This window comes from Rhinolophus sinicus, chromosome 1 (assembly GCF_057876585.1).
Source record: "Rhinolophus sinicus isolate RSI-liver-muscle chromosome 1, RSI-T2T, whole genome shotgun sequence".
Classification (NCBI taxonomy): domain Eukaryota; kingdom Metazoa; phylum Chordata; class Mammalia; order Chiroptera; family Rhinolophidae; genus Rhinolophus; species Rhinolophus sinicus.
In genome coordinates, this window is record NC_142501.1 from 93,601,992 (window position 1) to 93,618,765 (window position 16,774).

Below are 16,774 nucleotides of genomic sequence, written 5' to 3' on the forward strand. Positions count from 1 at the left end.
TGATAGCTTTCTTAGCCCACTCAGCCTGTTCTCGGCAAATCTCTATTAATGCACCACCATTTTCTGTCACACAGGCTTAAAGCCTCTTATGAGGCCAGCTCTAGCCTTCTTTTCAATTCCCACGCACTCTCATATCAGTTCAGGTTCTTTTTTCTTTATTGAGCTATAACTCACATACCATACAATTCACCTATTTAAACTGTAAAATTAAATGGTTTCAAGTATATTCACAGAGCTGTGTAACCATCACCCCCAAAAGAAACCCTGTACCCATTAGCAGTCACTCATCAGGCTTTTATCATTCCTGATCTGCCTCCTTGCAACAGCCTGTTAACTCATCTTCAAGCTCTCCTTCCAATTTATCTCATATACACACTGGCTATCCGATTTCCCTAAAGCGTGGTTTAGATACTAGGCCCTCTCAACTAGATACCTTCAGTGACTCCTACAAACGACGCTTGGGTTGAAGTAAATAAACATCCTTTAACAAATTCTACTCCAGGCCCAGCGCTGGGTGCTATGGACAAAATGGATTACCGCGGAAGATTCCCTTTACTTCAGTGCTCTGCTCAAGCAGGGCCCTCCACCTAGAATGACCTCTCTACTCCCAACCCCCATAAATCTTTTCTGACCAGTGGTTGCCAACTCTGCAGCTTTCCTGACATTCTTGACAGTTCTCAAACACGGTCGATTACACACTTAAAGCGCCACACTTGTTTGCTTAATACATCCATAGAACATATTCTGTGGCTACGGAACGTAGTTCTTGGAAGCAGCAATGCTTCTTGTCGTGGGCATCGCCAGCTCCTGTCCCCTCGGCAGTATCCGACCTCCCTTCCATCAGCCCTCAATGACCTCCACCAACCCCAGGAATCACAGATTTGAACGATTCCTGGGAAAAGAGGGCTAGGCGAGGTCGGCTCCTCTGAGTCACATCTGCACGAAGGGCCCTCCCAGAGCGCGAGGCCGGTACTTCCGCTGGGGAAGCCGAGCCGCCCCTTCCGGCGCTTCTGCGCCCCCCCCCCGCCCCGCGCCGCGGTGACGGAAGCACGCCGGGGGTGACCTCACCCTCCGACATGGCGGCGGCGGTGGATTAGGGTCGCCGGTCGCAGCAGCCACCGCCGCTGGGGGACCCTGTGGGAAACAGCCGCCGCCGCCGCCGCCTCTTACATCTCTTCTGGGGCAGGGGCCAGGGCCAGGTGAGGGGAGTGGGGCTCTGGGCAGGCGGAGCTGGTCCTCGCTCGGCTCCTCAGGCGGGTTTTCACTGGGTAGGAAGGTGTCCAGAGACTGTGCCGCACCGCCGGCGCCTCAGTGGGTCCGACGGCGCGCGAGTGGGAGTCCGTGTCTGACCGTGAGTGAGTGAGTGAGTGAGTGAGTGAGCGTGTGTACCGGCGCTGCTTCGCCCGGGCTTCCAGAAGCTTAAAGGGCCCATGTCACCGCAGCCGGACCTGTCCAGCAAGGTGCCGTCGCGAACGCTTGTGGAGCGGGGCTTCCTGAGTGGGCAGCGGGAGGCCAAGGCTCTCGGCCCGGCTCTGCACCGCGGTTCTGCCTCACGGATACCCTCACACCGAAAGCCCGGCTCCATTTTTAGAACCAGGCTGGGGGGGAACGTGGGCTTCTTTTTGGTCGAGGAAAAGGTTTTCTTGCGATTCGTTTAGAATTATAGATTAGCTCTGCCCATCCTAGTCGTTTCTTACAGTGTTAGGAATTTTTTATGCTTTCTTCACTGCTGTTCTGACACCCGTTATCATTTTTTCAGAAAAACCCTTCAGACCCTTGGATGCAATACAGTTTACACTGTGTTGTTTCTTACTTTGATTTATATCCTCTCACCATTTCAAGGAGACCCCAAGTTTCTTTTCTTTCATAACTGACTTTGAAGGAAAACTAGACTCTTGAGTTGAGGCTTTAACGGGGGTTGGAAATCGGACGGAACTGGCCAGTTCTTCACAGGCTCCTGACTGCTAGCTTTGTTTAGCTCTTAACCACTCCCCGCACAAGTGTGTGTTTTTCCAAAATAGCTATCTCATCGTCTCTATTTAGAAGTAAACTGACAGTCCCTCCTTAACTCCCACTTTTATGACATAAAGCAACCAACAGAAAGTCTGCGAAATTTTTAGTAAGAGTTCCCCTAGGGGTTTGGTGTAAACCAGAATGTTGATCTCTGCTCTGACTTGTTGTGTGACCTTGGATGGTTTGCCACACCCTTCTGATACCTTCTTTTTTTCCTCCCAGAAAATTAAGCAAGTGTTTGTGTAAGTAGTGAACTATTTATACCTCATACACACAGTTGGATAAATATACACTGCACATTTGCACCTGCAGATTGAAAATATTTACACTGTTATGAAATATTCTTCATTTGATGATAGGCCATTAAGGATTTTGAAAATCCTTTTACTCTCAGTAAATACCATGTAAGTATTTTTTTTTTTAATGACTCATTTTCTTATGGAGGACTCTACCTCAGTAGTTGAATTCAGTTGGAGGATATGTAAGGTTGAGTTCATCCAGTTTTGTAAAGAAAAAATGTGATCACTAGCACACTGGTTAGTTAATATTTACTAATTTTTTTTATTTATTATTTTTTTAAGATTTTATTGGAGAAGGGGAGCAAGACTTCATTGGGGAACAGTGTGTATTTCCAGGACTTTTATTGGGGAAGTCTGTTTTTCCCAGGTCCCATCAGCTCCAAGTCAAGTTGTTGTCCTTTCAATCTTAGTTGTGGAGGGCACAGCTCAGCTCCAAGTCCAATTGCAGTTGTTCAATCTTAGTTGCAGAGGGCGCAGTCCGCAAGTGCTTGCAGCGGTCGAACCGGCAACCTTGTGGTTGAGAGCACGCACTCCAACAAACTGAGCCATCCGGCTGCCCTAAATATCTTAAATACGAAGTTTTTGGACAAGTGATTTGCAACTATAATATTGTTTAAAAAGATATTTCTTATGAAATATTCTCAACGTACGAAACAGAAGTTTTAAACAATTAGTACTGCCATCCTGCTTTTTATGACTGTTTTTCAAACATGATTTTGGTTCATATCTTATTCCAAATACATGGTCACCAAGAATTCTTAACTAATACATATTACAGAGTTGAAGGGAGCAGGACTCTTTTTTAACAGCTTTATTGAGATATAATTCGCACATACTGGTACAACTCACCAATTGCACAATTGAATGGTTTTTAGTATATTCACTGAGTGTATAACCATCACCACAATTTTCATCACCCCCAAAAGAAATCTGGTACCCATTAGGAGTCATTATTTCCACTCTCCCCCACCTTCCCTACCTGGACAACCACCGTTTTGCTTTCTGTCTGTAGATTTGCTGATTCTGGATATTTCATATAAATGGAATTATGTAATATTTGGACTTTATGACTGGCTTCTTTTACTTAGCATAATGTTTTCAGGGTTCAGCCATGTTATGGCATATGTCAGAATCTCATTCCTTTTTATGGCCTGATATTCCATTGTATGAATATATCACATATTTTTATTCATCATTTGATGGGCAGCTATTTCCACTATTTGGCTGTTTTGTATATAATGCTGCTATGACTATTCCTGTGCAGGTTTTTATATAGACGTGTTTTTATTTCTCTCTGGCGTATATACCTAGGAGTGTAACAGTAACTGAGTTCTATGTCTCCCTTTTACACAAGCTATCTACACATATGGGAATCCTAATACTGTGAAAGTCAGACTGTGTTTGTATGTCTGTGGGGAGAGAGTGAGAGTAAGGCTTTCCTCCATAAGTATATTATTTGGGAGTGCCAACTGCTGAGTGAAAACATTTTTGGGCAGCTCTTAACACAGGATTGAACTAGAGTGTTTCAATTAGACATGTTGCAGTTGGAAAGGGATAGCCTACATTAGAATACTTAGGTTTTGCTGAGTTTTAAAAATGACGCGTTGCCCAGTTGCATTTCTCAGCTGGATGGGGTGAATTTTTGCAATTTTACAGTTTTTATTAGGATTATTTAATTTTACCTATTTTCTTTTGGAAAAAGTCTTAGAATTCTGTAGGAGCTAACAAAGCATGGATTAAGAAAGTAGAGTTATTGGATTCATGTTAATTTTTGGAACTTTTAAAAAAATTCCCTACTCAAACCACCAGTGAGTCTTGGGACTAGAGATCTGGTAACCAAAATTTGTAAGGGGTGGCCGGTTCGCATAGTTGGTTAGAGCGTGGTGCTGATAACACCAAGGTTGCCGGATTGATCTCCTCATGGGCCACTGTGAGCTGCACCCTGCAAAGTTTGTTAATGTTTAAAAATTACAAGTTTTGATTTATGACTGAGTTATCTATGGATTTTTCTTTTTATAAATTGGGATTATAGATCTGTTCAACTCCATATTATTGCAGTATTTAACACTCTTATTATAATTTTATTTTAGTGGAAAGAAATGGCTAAAAACAAAGAACTTCCTGAAATGATTTAATTAAAACATGTTAAATTGTAATGTGTTTCTGTTAAGGTTCTATGGGGTTAAGGAATACAATACAGATATGATAGTCTAAATTAGTATGTCTGAGACGGATGCTATAAATTTCTATTTTTAACAAGTATCCAAGGTGATTATGATCTGACAAATTTGGGAAACAACTACAAAAAATATGTTGCAACAGATTTGCTTTTCATAAGAATTTAAAGTAGAATTTAATAATTACTGCATAGCGTTCTGGTTAGAGTTCATAAAAATGTGCTGAATTCCTATAGTACTTACCCATGCTAGTATCCTGGGATTTACACTAGTACTCATCATAGAAATCTGGTTAAAAAAAGCAAACTATTTATTGTAAGATTGTGGATATTACATTTGTTACTGAAGGCTCATGGATGTTTTATTTGAGACTGGTTTTGGAGATGCTACCAAATAAGTGTATTAAGTTACAGGATTAAGTTTCCCCGGACTCCTCAGGCTGTCCATCTGGCTGACAACTACTTGTAACTTAATAGAGGAACAAACTAAAGGAGTAAGGCAGAGAAAGAAACATCTGGATAACACAAATATGCTTAATAGCTTGTTAGAATTGCACAAAAGATAGGAGTCTTAATTTTTAAGTTCATTCTTTTTTTTTTTTTTTTTTTTAAGATTTCATTGGGGAAGGCGAACAGGTCTTTACTGGGGAACAGTGTGTACTTCCAGAATTTTTTCCAAGTCAAGTTGTTGCTCTTTCAATTTTAGTTGTGGAGGGCGTAGCTCAGCTCCAGGTTCAGTTGCTGTTGCTAGTTGCAGGGGGTGCAACCCACCGTCCCTTGCGGGAGTCGAACCGGCAACCTTGTGGTTGAGAGCCCACTGGTCCATGTGGGATTCGAACCGGCAGCCTTTGGAGTTAGGAGCACGGAGCTCCAACTGCCCGAGCCACTGACTGGTCTGGCCCCTAAGATCATTCTTATATTCTTGATACCAAGAACACTTATACCTAATTTGAATTATACCTAATTTGAATTCTAAAAGTTTCTACTAGATAAAAGTAATTACATCTTTTTGATCATTTAAAAAGAAGCTGGAGATGTCTAGGAAGTGTACTCTCTGTTGCTGAGGTGGTAGTGAGGTGAATCGGAGCGTTGTCCTCTGCTTCCAGGAAAGCTCTGGGTAGTGGTCTCAGGCTATATTTACCTTTCATCCAATTTGTCTGTTTCCTTTTTATTCCCCCATGCCCCACTCTCAAAATTGACTAATTTGCTTCTTTCAGTATGCTGGGTGTCTGATATTTGGAAAACCAACTTGTTTTTCTACCATTTCTTCCTGCTGTTGTTAGTATTAGTGTTTTCACCTCTGTATTCCTCTCACCCGGCACATTGCCTTCATGCAGTAAGATTTCTACATAAGATTATGTATTGAATAAATGCAATTAAGGGCTAAGAGCTCAGAAGTGAAGAGGATGTACGGAACCAATGGTTGCATTACTAACTATTAATAGCTGTATGATTTGGGGCAAATGAATTGTCTATTCTTGTTTCTTTGTCAATAAAATTGAGACTACAATATTTTCCTTCTAGCATAAGAGGATTACTGTGACAACACATGGAAAAGTGCTTCAGAAATAAAGGTCTCATGGAGATGTAATTTATTTATGATACTAGAAATGCAAGAGCCCATTGTGGAGTCTGCTGATTAGTCACTACAGAATGTTGCGAAGGAAGTAGATGCTCTTTCTTCTCAGAATACCCTTAGAGTACATGATCCCGCAGTAGCGCCTTGGCGGGTACGTGTGGCATATTCTCAATGCCTCTGTTCTGTAATTTAATACAGATGTAGCAAATATATAATAGTGCTCCTGAGGTCTGTCTGCCCCTACTCCTAAACACAGACCTGAATGAGCCACTTTGTTGCTATGCAACTGGAAGCTCAAACTAACTTTGAACTTGGATGGATATTTTATACTGTAGGTCTGGTATGTTTATAAGTAGAATGTCAAATACACATTTAAAGCCTAAAAACCATATACTAAACTTAAATGATTGGACTTGTATTATCTTCTCCATTAGTGTGAATTGTTGAAAATGATGGATATAATGTAATCACTCACCAAATATATGGATGTATGGATATTTACATATATACTAGAGCTGAGAACTTTATTGCAAATAGGATGGTGAGTGTGGAAGATGGCAAATGATGAAATCTGTGGTTAAGATTGCATTTATGATTAGGCAATTGGGATTTGTAAGAAGATTTGAAGAGCACTAGGCTAAAAATCGAATGTGGAAACTCAGTGACCTATACTTTGACTAAGACATCTGAGTCAGAGAATGACTAAAAGTGTCTTCAGTGGTACGGATTTTTGATAAATACAAGAAATTTGAAAACGAATTCTAGAACATCAATTTTTTTATTTAAAGCATTACTCAATATATGAGTATTTCTTTATTCCTGTTACCAAAAAGTTCTGAGATTTTTTTTTTTTTTAAATCCAGACCCTGACTTCTACCCTGTGAGATTTTATTTCAGGTAGTCTGGGATCAAGAATCTGTGTTCTTTTTGTTTTTTGAAATTTTATTGGGGAATACTGGGGGACAGTGTGTTTCTCCAGGACCCATCATCTCCAAGTCGTTGTCCTTCAATCTAGTTGTGGAGGGCGCAGCTCAGCTCCAAGTCCAGTCGCCGGTTTCAATATTTAGTTGCAGGGGGCGCAGCCCACCCTCCCATGGTGGGAATTGAACTGGTACCTTGTTGTTGAGAGCTTGCGCTATAACCAGCTGAGCCATCCGGCCGCCCCTCTGGAAGCTCAGCAGCAGCTTGTTGCCTTCAATCTCATTGTGGAGGGCGAGGTTCACTGGCCCATGTGGGAATTGAACTGGCAACCCTGTTGTTCAGAGCTCTCTAACTCAGCCATCCGGCTGCCCAAAGACTTTTTAAAGCTTAAAATTTGTTAGTGATTTGCTCTGTTCTCCCCCTCTTTTGGAACTTCATAATTTATTCCTTGCTCTCTATATTTATGTCCCATTAGCTCCTTCTCCACTGAGTGTGAAGTCTCTAATTGTATACAAAACAAAACAAATGAACTCTGAATCAATTTCTCTCTCTCTCTCTCTCTCTCTTTCTCTCTCCCCCCCCCTCTCCCCCTCCCTTTCCCGCTCCCCCATTGACTTCTTCCCTTTAAACCATGCTCTTTCTTTGAAAGAATAGACTTAAAACTCGCTCTACTTCACTTCCCATTCGCTCTTGAACTCTGTACCTTTTGCTGTTGGCCCTGCAAGTCAAACAGAACTGCCCTGTCAGGGATCATTACCCTGACACTTTCTTTTTGATGGGCTCTTGTTACATTTGCATGTTTGTTCACTACCTTCTTATTGAAGCGCCTCCCTTGAGTCCATGAACACTTTCCTGGTTTTCTTCCTACCTTTCTGACTATGCCTATCCAGACTTAGAGATGTCCTCTGCCAGCTTCTTATCTTTTGGCCACCCCTGAAATGTCAGTTTTGCTCTGAATTCTACGTGTATTTCTTTTTCAGATCAAACTAATAGTACTCAACATATTTTTAAAACCATGTCTCCTTTTGATACATATTTCTCTGGCTCCTATTCTGGTGGTGGTACTTGGGGAGGGGAGGAGTGCATTATTCTTTGCTCTCAGCCCCTCACTGAGGGTCATTGATACAAATAAGACTGAAGATTTATTTCCTGAGCTATACTTTCTATACTTGGTAATCTGAAAACAACAGGTAATGTTTCCTTTTTCAAGTATGAAACTGTTAAGTATGTGTTTTCAAACTCTATTACTCCCCTACTCCCCCAAATTTTGATTCTCCCCATTTGAAATCACTGCTTTCCATTCACTCTGCTTAGGTAATTTTATTTACTTGCATCTGTGCAGAGTATAATTTTGTGTCTCCAGACCTTTCTGAGTTTAAGACCTATCCGTCCAACTATTTGTTGTGCATCTCCACCTGGATAACCCAGAAGTATTCTAAAATTCAGTATGCCCCAAAGTGAACTTGGTATCCTTCTCCAAACCAAATCTTCCTATATTATCTGACTGAGAAATAGGAATAATACCAACTTCCATACAACTACTCTTATTGATTACTTAACAAATGTTTGACTTCTCACCGTTTTTCATGTCCTTCACCTTTGCTTTCCTGGTATCCTGTATAGTTCATGCCTTTATACATCTCTTTAGATTTTTCTAACGTTGCCCTAACTTGAGTCCTTGCCTTCTATCTCCAGAGGTAGTTCAAAAATGGGGCCTGACAGTGATCAATTTTAATATAGGAACAGAACTTAGACAGCCTGGGGGGGGTTGGGACTTTGTCCCTTCAACTTTCTTCCATAAATGTCACTTCTCTCAGAGCCTTTTCAATAAGAGATAACTAGTGGGAGCTTCAAGGTTTTATTCTTTGACAAGAGGTTTATGTACTAATGTTTATATTCAAGGTAGGTCTGTACATTATAATTGTAAATTATAATAATGGTAAGTAATAATAAGAATAAAGAGGTCAGCTGACAGCCTCATGAACTGTTGAGTTTTGGCTGATTGGACATGAAAGATTATCTGTCAACAACACCTATGTGTAAAAATAATTAACATGAGCCCTTCTAATAGGAAAAAATTATTATGTTAGTCAAGATTTACAGCTTTCTAGGTTCAGTTATCACCAATTGAGCTCAAGATACATCAAGAAATTAGAAGTAGTTTTCTTAGAAGTTGTTCCTGTTTCCTTAAAGCCAAATAAGTATACAAATAGTTGGGATAATTGAGGGGTTTGAGAAAATATGTTTCTTTTTCATGTACAGAAACTTCTCTCCTGCCCTCTGATAGCTTTTTTCATCAAAATGACATAAAAAAGAACAGAATAAATTAAATTTTCTAAAATGTTAGCTCTTTTGCTTATTTATTTTCCAGCTCCAATCCTTCTCAATTAGAACTTTATAACAGTGGGCACAGTCTCTGGACACATTTCAGCTGCAATATTCACTCTTGATGTGTTAGAGGACCTTGACCAGAAAGTAACTACCAGCGTGCCTTTTAAAGGCACAACTATGTTTGGCATGGTTGGTTGTGATGTGTCTGAGGTATTGGAATCACTTGAATTATCCCAGGTGAGTAAGGAGTGTCTGTCAGTCTCTGTGGCAAGGTTGTTCCTAAAGAAATGGAGTGTCATGTAGCAGGGGCATCTGGGAGTGGATGGACCCTAAAGTCCTGATCCCTTGAGTCCTGATTTTTTTAATGCTCTCTATGATTGTGTTAATATCACAATTTTTTTCTAACACCTCCAAGCCCCAAGCACTGTTTTCAAAGCCTTACCTGTACTCTCTCGTGTAATTCTGATGCTTCTGGGGCCTTGCATCCATCATCCCTTACTCACCATCAGCTTCCTACCACAATCATCTGCACCTCTCCATCTCGGTTATTATTAATATTATTATTATTTTAAAATTTTATTGGGGCGGGGGCCTTGTGCATGATAAGCTTGTGCATTGGTCTGGCCAGTTGTGCTAAGGAATTTCCACTCATGAGATCAGCCTTCAGACAGTGATAAACAGGACTTAGTGAACAAATACCTTAGCTTTCTTGCCCTTCAGGTGGGACAAATATGAAGCATGTTCTCCGCTTCAGACAAATCTGCAGCATGCTGTCTCTGAAATTCCTAGCAGGAATTAGATCCCAGTCACCCCAATATATCCTGCTCACTCATGCACTCTATTGATTTCCCTCCCTTCCTATCTTACTTCCCACTCCCCAGTTTCCTGGGACCACCCTCTAGTTTATTTTTATCTCAGGATTAGCTTCTGAAGGAAAAAAAAAGAATGAGACAGTCTTTATACAGTCTGATAAGCTATTTTTTCATTCTATCTTTCACACCACCATGATTTTTCTAAACTATAATCTGTTAATATGCTTCTCTTGCTTAAAACACTTCAGTGATTCCAAATGGTGTTAATACAGTAGTTTTTAGCCTATTTTGCATCATGATCTAATTTGTGAATCTAGTGAAAGAAATGGCGTGTTTTTCTCTTGGAAGAAAATGCTCATGCACACAGAATTTGCATATAGTTTTAGGGGCTTCATTCATGGACATGGCTAAAATAATTCCTGGCTTACAGGGTAAAACCTAAGCCTCCTAGCATCCCATAGCATACAAGGAACACCAGACGCTGACTTCTGTTTACTCCTCTGAGCCCGTCCCCTTCATAGCGTCTGATATAGCCGTATCAAATTCCTTAATTTATGTGTTGGTCCATGCTGTTGCACAATGCTTCTGTGCCTTTCCCTGCTCTTTACATCTAAAATTCATCCCTGCCCCATTGCCCAGCTGGTTCAATTAGTGAATAACTGTTCATGTCCCAAGATTGGCTCCAGTTTTGCTTTATAAAGCCTTTCCTGATTTCCGTTCCTTTTTCCCTTTTCTAGAGAGATTTGCCTATTTCAGCCTTTGGGTTGTCCTCTCCCACTCTGTGGATACTGACTTGATCATAGTACTTTATTGTTCTTATTTGTTTAGATATTTCTGTTCTACTTGGTTGAACACTCCTGAGGCAGGTGATTTATCTCAGTTTGGTTTGTGCCTTATACCTAAAGAGTACCTTGTAGCTTAAGACATGTGTTGAGTGAACACAAAAAATTGTCAGAAGGCATTGTCTTCTCTTTTAATAGCTGTAATTACTCGGTCTGTTTGTGGACTTTGCAGAATTAGAAGATTTCTCTAAATTATAAATTTAATCTAGTAATCTCCTAGGAGTAATGTGTTAAAATTGTTGAGGAACTGCCTTAGAAATTTTAAGAAAAGTAGGTTCCAGTTAGATCTTGGTTTCAAGCAACACAAAGTGTTTCTAATTTACTTAAGTAGAAAGGAACGTACGGCAAGGGTACACCATTCTGGGTGTCTCACAGAAAGGATGGGCAAGCTGGAAAATTCGCCTCCGCAAAATAGGCAGGAACCAGGGGAGACTGCTGCAGACTCAGTCAGACTCAGGCCACAGGAATACACTAGTAGTTAGGACACTGCAGCTGTATGTGCACCACTGCCTCTGTTGAACTCAGACCACTGCCACCTTTCCTGGGAATTAACTGTAAATGTCTTTCCAGGCTCCAAATCCGAGGTGGGAGCCCTGACTTGGCTGAACCTAGATCACATATCTGTACCCTAGGTGCCCTGGACTAGAAGAGAAGAGAAAATGTCTACCCCATTTTAGCTCTTGTAGTGGGGGATTTGTTTTCTACTAAGATTGACGCTGTTGGGGTCTGATGGTAGGCAGGCAAAAAAATAAAAAGGCGAATGTCTGTTACAGCCCTGCTGCTAATTAATACCTGGTTTATAGACCTCAGAAAACTTATTTTACCTCTATGGGTTTCCCTTTTCTCATTTGTAAATTTGAAATACTGTCATGTCACGATTAAATGGTAACAGTATAAAAGTATGATAAAATATTTTGGGCTGTTGGAGGAGTAAAGCATCCTGTAAGAACACAGTGGATGTAGCTTTTATTCCTGTGATGTAAGCTATAGCACTTTCCTTTCCTTTGGAGTATGTGTTAATAATTTTGAAATACCTTTCTGAATTTTATGGGAGCTTTTAAAATTGAATAGGGTAGTCCAGGCCTATTGTTTGATTTATTGGATATTTTGATATAATTTGGTAGCATTGCCTCCTGGAAGATAGAAACTATAGGAACTTTTATACGTTGAACCAAGATTTCTTTTGATAGCATAAGTAAAAACTGATAGTAATAGCAACAATAAATGCATTAAAGAAAGACAATATTTAACCATTCAAGGCAGATTTTTGTGTTATCTTTCTTTTTATCTCTTTATATAGCCGCTTGTTTATTTTGTGCATTTCAAGCTCTGCATGTATTTTTTTCATTGTTTATCATTCTAGGACATTTCTCTTAGTTTACTTATTATAGATCTTAAATTTTGCCAACATTGCCTGTCTCTCCTTCCTGTTATTATTTATCTGAACCTCTTTTTATTTTACTGGGTATTTCTTGAGATCTCAAAGCAGTCTATATTGTTGTTTTAAGCAAACAACAAAGTTATTTGGGAACCTCTTAATAAGACATTTTGGTTGGAAACAACTATTAAGGTACATAGTAGGTGTCAAAAGGTACAGATTTTCAGTTATAAAATAAATCCTTCATGGAAATATAATGAACAGCATGGTGACTATAATTAATACTGTATTGCATATTTTCAAGTTGCTAAGAGAGTAGATCTTAAAACAAAGTACCTGGTAGGTAAAATAGCTACTAAGTCTAGGTGAAGAAGTAAGAGTTATAGTTGTATTGATTAAGGAACAAGTTAGGTTGCCGAATGAAGAGATTCAGAATAAAGGCTCTTAAACCAGTCCAGAGACTAGTGGTTCAGGATGGCAAGGCGACTCTGCTCCACATAGACATTCAGGGACCCAGGTTCCTTCTGTCTTGTTGCTTCACCATCCCCTAAAGTGGTGTGCTAGTTTGCATGCCAAAGCTAGGTGTCTGTCATATTCACATTTCAAACCATAGGAAAGAGGGAAGAAGAAGTCTTTAAGGAAAGACCCACAAATTACAGATATAACTTCTACTCATATTCCTATGGCTAAAACTAGCCATGTGATGCATTAAGTTGCAAAAGAGACTGGAAAATATAATCTGCAGCTGTATACATGGACCTAACTGAAATTTAGGAGGATTTTTTTAGTAAAAGATATAAGACATCGTATACTGGGGTGGGGATGAGGTGGGGACTTAGCTAGTGTTTTTGCCACATAGGTGAAGATATAGAAACTAGGGGGAGAGAGGGAAATTTGCTTTTCATCTGGAGTCTGAATAAATTCCCACTTGTAAGTAAATAAAAGTTACATTTTTAAGATTACTGAGAAAAGTCTGATAAATATTTATTTTCATATTTAGTTGAATAATTGGTGTCAATGGGAAAACTTATTGGCATGTAATAGAATTCAAACTGAAAAAATACTTTTATGTTTTTAGGTTTTACACATCTGTTAGTAGACCTTTTTGGAGCTCTGCCACCCAACTCAATGGCGTCCTCTACTACTGTGCCTGTAGGATTTCACTATGAAACAAAGTATGTTGTTCTCAGCTACTTGGGACTCCTCTCTCAAGAGAAGCTGCAAGAGCAACATCTTTCCTCACCCCAAGGTATTATCTTTGGCTTATGGTGGTTATAGTAAGTAGTAATAATTACCTCGTATATAAAAGTATTTGTATCTAATTCACATTTATGGTTTATGTGATCAAATAATACTAATCAGCTTTCAAGGAATAACCCCTCTTCCCATCGCTTGATCCATTACCAGAAGCAGCTGCTTTGAATGCTTTTTAAGAGCTTGATATTTTAAATGATCGCCCTTGGTGCTGTTTAAAATGTACTAAGTCCATGTAAATAAACAGAAACCCATGTGTCTTCAGAGATTTCATACTTAATAAGACATATATTAGAATTACATAAATTATTTTTAAATTTATAATACAATTAAGTTCCTTGAATTGCCTTTTTTCAAGGATGTTAGATTTAAACAATTTTTATATCTGATAGACAGTTTTTAACACATTTCTTTGTATTGGGAAGTTATATATATCCTTTGTTTGTCAAACAAAGCTTAAAACAGTTACTGGAGTCTGAATCAGTCTTCATGAAGATACCGTGTTTCTCCGAAAATAAGACCGGGTCTTATATTAAGTTGTGCTCCAAAAGACTCATTAGGGCTTATGTTCCGGGGATGTCATCCTGAAAAATCATGCAAAGGGTTATTTTCCAGTTAGGTCTTATTTTCGGGGAAACACGGTATAGCATCATCATCTTAAATATTCTCATTCACAGATATCTAATGCAGCCTTGGAGGTAGTTCTTATTTATACTCTATCATTCTGGCTTCAGAAAGGTTAGTATTGAGAATTCAGAAATGATGGAATCCAGTGGCCATTCTAATACCGTGTTTCCCAGAAAATAAGACCTAACCGGACCATCAGCTCTAATGTGTCTTTTGGAGCACAAATTAATATAAGACCTGGTCTTATATTTATATTATATTATATTACACTACACTACACTACATTACATTACAAAATAAGACCGTGTCTTACATTAACTTTTGCTCCAAAAGACGCATTAGAGCTGATGGTCCGGCTAGGTCTTATTTTCGGAGAAACACGGTAGTTAGGAAGGATGACAGAAGGTGTCCCAACAATGCTAACTTAATGCTTACATATAACTAGTGGGTGTGTTCTATTTTGAAATATTGAATCATATTTTAAAACACCAAAAGTAGGTTGCTATTTTAAACAAAATGATATCAAAATGACAATGACTTTTAAAACTCATTAAAGAAAATGTGATACCAAATACTATATTATTTCACCAAACTCACACAGCAACTATTTTACTTCCTATTATCTTCTAATCTTTATCAATGTACACATGATTTTTACATAGTTGTAATCAATCATTTGTTATTTTTTTCACTCAGTTTTGTCTTAAACATATTTGCATGTTTCTGTGTTCTCCTTTATTGTATGTCTAAATATTTCCTTTTTTTTTTTGTATATATGCTGCCAAAGCGAGCACCTTTCTTTTTTTTTTTTTTTAATGAGTAGCACTGCTATAAAATTTTCGGTTTCACATAAAAGCCATTCTACCTAGGTCACTAACATTGGTAGTAGGGCTTTAATTGAAAAATTCAATTAAAGAGGGAATCATAAATAAAGAGGTTATTATAAGAAATTTTAATTTAAAATGTTAATGTATATTTATCCAGCAATTTTGATGTAGGGCTAAGGATTTTTTTTAAAATATGGGTCTGTTGTTTAGAATTCCATGTCATCTTTCTAGCATATCTATTACCTATAGTTTCTGATTTATGTTTATTTAAGGTAGAGTAAGAACATAAAGACACGTATAAAATAATCTGATTAAAGAGTCATGCTAAATTTTTACGATTTTTCAACTGTATAAACAACTGTAAAAGTTGTTTCTCTCACACCCAATCTGAAATGATATTTTTAAAGCAACTTCCCAAAACATTTACAAAGTGTGATCAAATAATACAGTGAATGTTTAAAAAATTTTATTATAGTAAAAGACACATTGTCATTAATACCCCTCAAAATACTTCCCCTCGCTTCAAACACACTTATCCCATTGTTCTTGCCACTTTCTGAAGCAAACCTGGAAGTCCTCTTTCAGGAGTGTCTGGTTGCGCTGTTGTGGCTGCCTCAATGTCCTGAATCATTTTGACTTCGGGGAAGAGCCAGAAGTCACATAGTGCCAGATCCAGTGAATAAGGTGGATAAAGGACACACTATAATGTTTTTATTTGACAGAAATTGCCATACCAGGAGCAATGTGTGACATGGAGCGTTGTCACGATGGAGGATGATTTACGGCACACTTTAAAACACACCTTCTCAACTGTAGCTCACACCTGCCTGACTGCAATGAGCAAGTTGAAACTTGTCACACACTAAGGTTCCACACGCTGCTTCCCATATTGAAGATCCCTGCCTTTCTGTTGGATGGCACTCGGCAGCAGCATTCACCATAGTTTGTGATCACAATGGAAAGGCTCCATGTCACACATTGCTTCTGGTACGACAATTTCTGGCCAATAAAAATATTATGGTGTATCCTCATCCATCTTATTCACTGGATCTGGCACCGTGCGACTTCTGGCTCTTCCGCAAAGTCAAAATGACTGTGAAAGGTAAACGTTTTGAATTGATTCAGGACATCGAGGCAGCCACAACAGCACAACTAAAGACATGAAAGAGGACTTCCAGAACTTGCTTCAGAAAGTGGCAAGAACAATGGGATAAGTGTGTTTGTAGTGAGGGGGAGTATTTTGAGGGGGATTAATGGCATTGTATCTTTTACTGTAATTTTTATTTAAACATTCACTGTTTAAATTTTTTATCACACCTTGTAATTTAACTTTTGTAGAAATACCAAGTCTCGGGATGGCTGGTTAGCGCAGTTGGTTAGAGCGTGGTGCTAATAACACCAAGGTTGCCAGTTCAATCTTCGCATGGGCCACTGTGAGCTGCGCCTTCCCCCCCCCCCCAAAAAAAGGAAATATCAAGTCTCTATAATCATATTTCAATGATGTCTATGATTTTAAATAAATTATACAATTTCAGTGGCAAGTATAACTTTCGTAAACAGGTGGGGAGAAAAATAACTAATTTTTGGTAAGCATACAACTTATGCAAGTATGCTAGAAAGTAGTCTGCTAGCTGCATGTGTTCAGCTTGCTTTGGGCATGTTCAGTATGTTTTATAGTGAGACTGTAGTAGGTCTCTTAACAAATCACTTCAGTG

The 16,774-nt window shown here is 39.0% G+C and overlaps 1 protein-coding gene across 13 annotated transcripts in view; it reads left to right on the forward strand.

Annotated features, from left to right (window-relative positions):
- Positions 1 to 1,040: 1,040 nt before the first annotated feature.
- The window catches only part of BCL2L13 (BCL2 like 13), a 100,794-nt gene continuing 85,060 nt past the window's right edge, over positions 1,041 to 16,774 (forward strand). For 4 of the 13 annotated variants that reach the window (XM_088801867.1, XM_074325121.2, XM_019757283.3 and 1 more), the window contains exons 1-2: positions 1,044 to 1,199; positions 13,430 to 13,600. In XM_088801867.1, coding sequence (XP_088657993.1) covers positions 13,480 to 13,600 — 121 coding nt within the window. In that variant the 5' untranslated portion in view covers positions 1,044 to 1,199; positions 13,430 to 13,479. The other 9 variants (XM_074325118.2, XM_074325124.2, XM_019757285.3 and 6 more) reach the window with 8 other exon arrangements.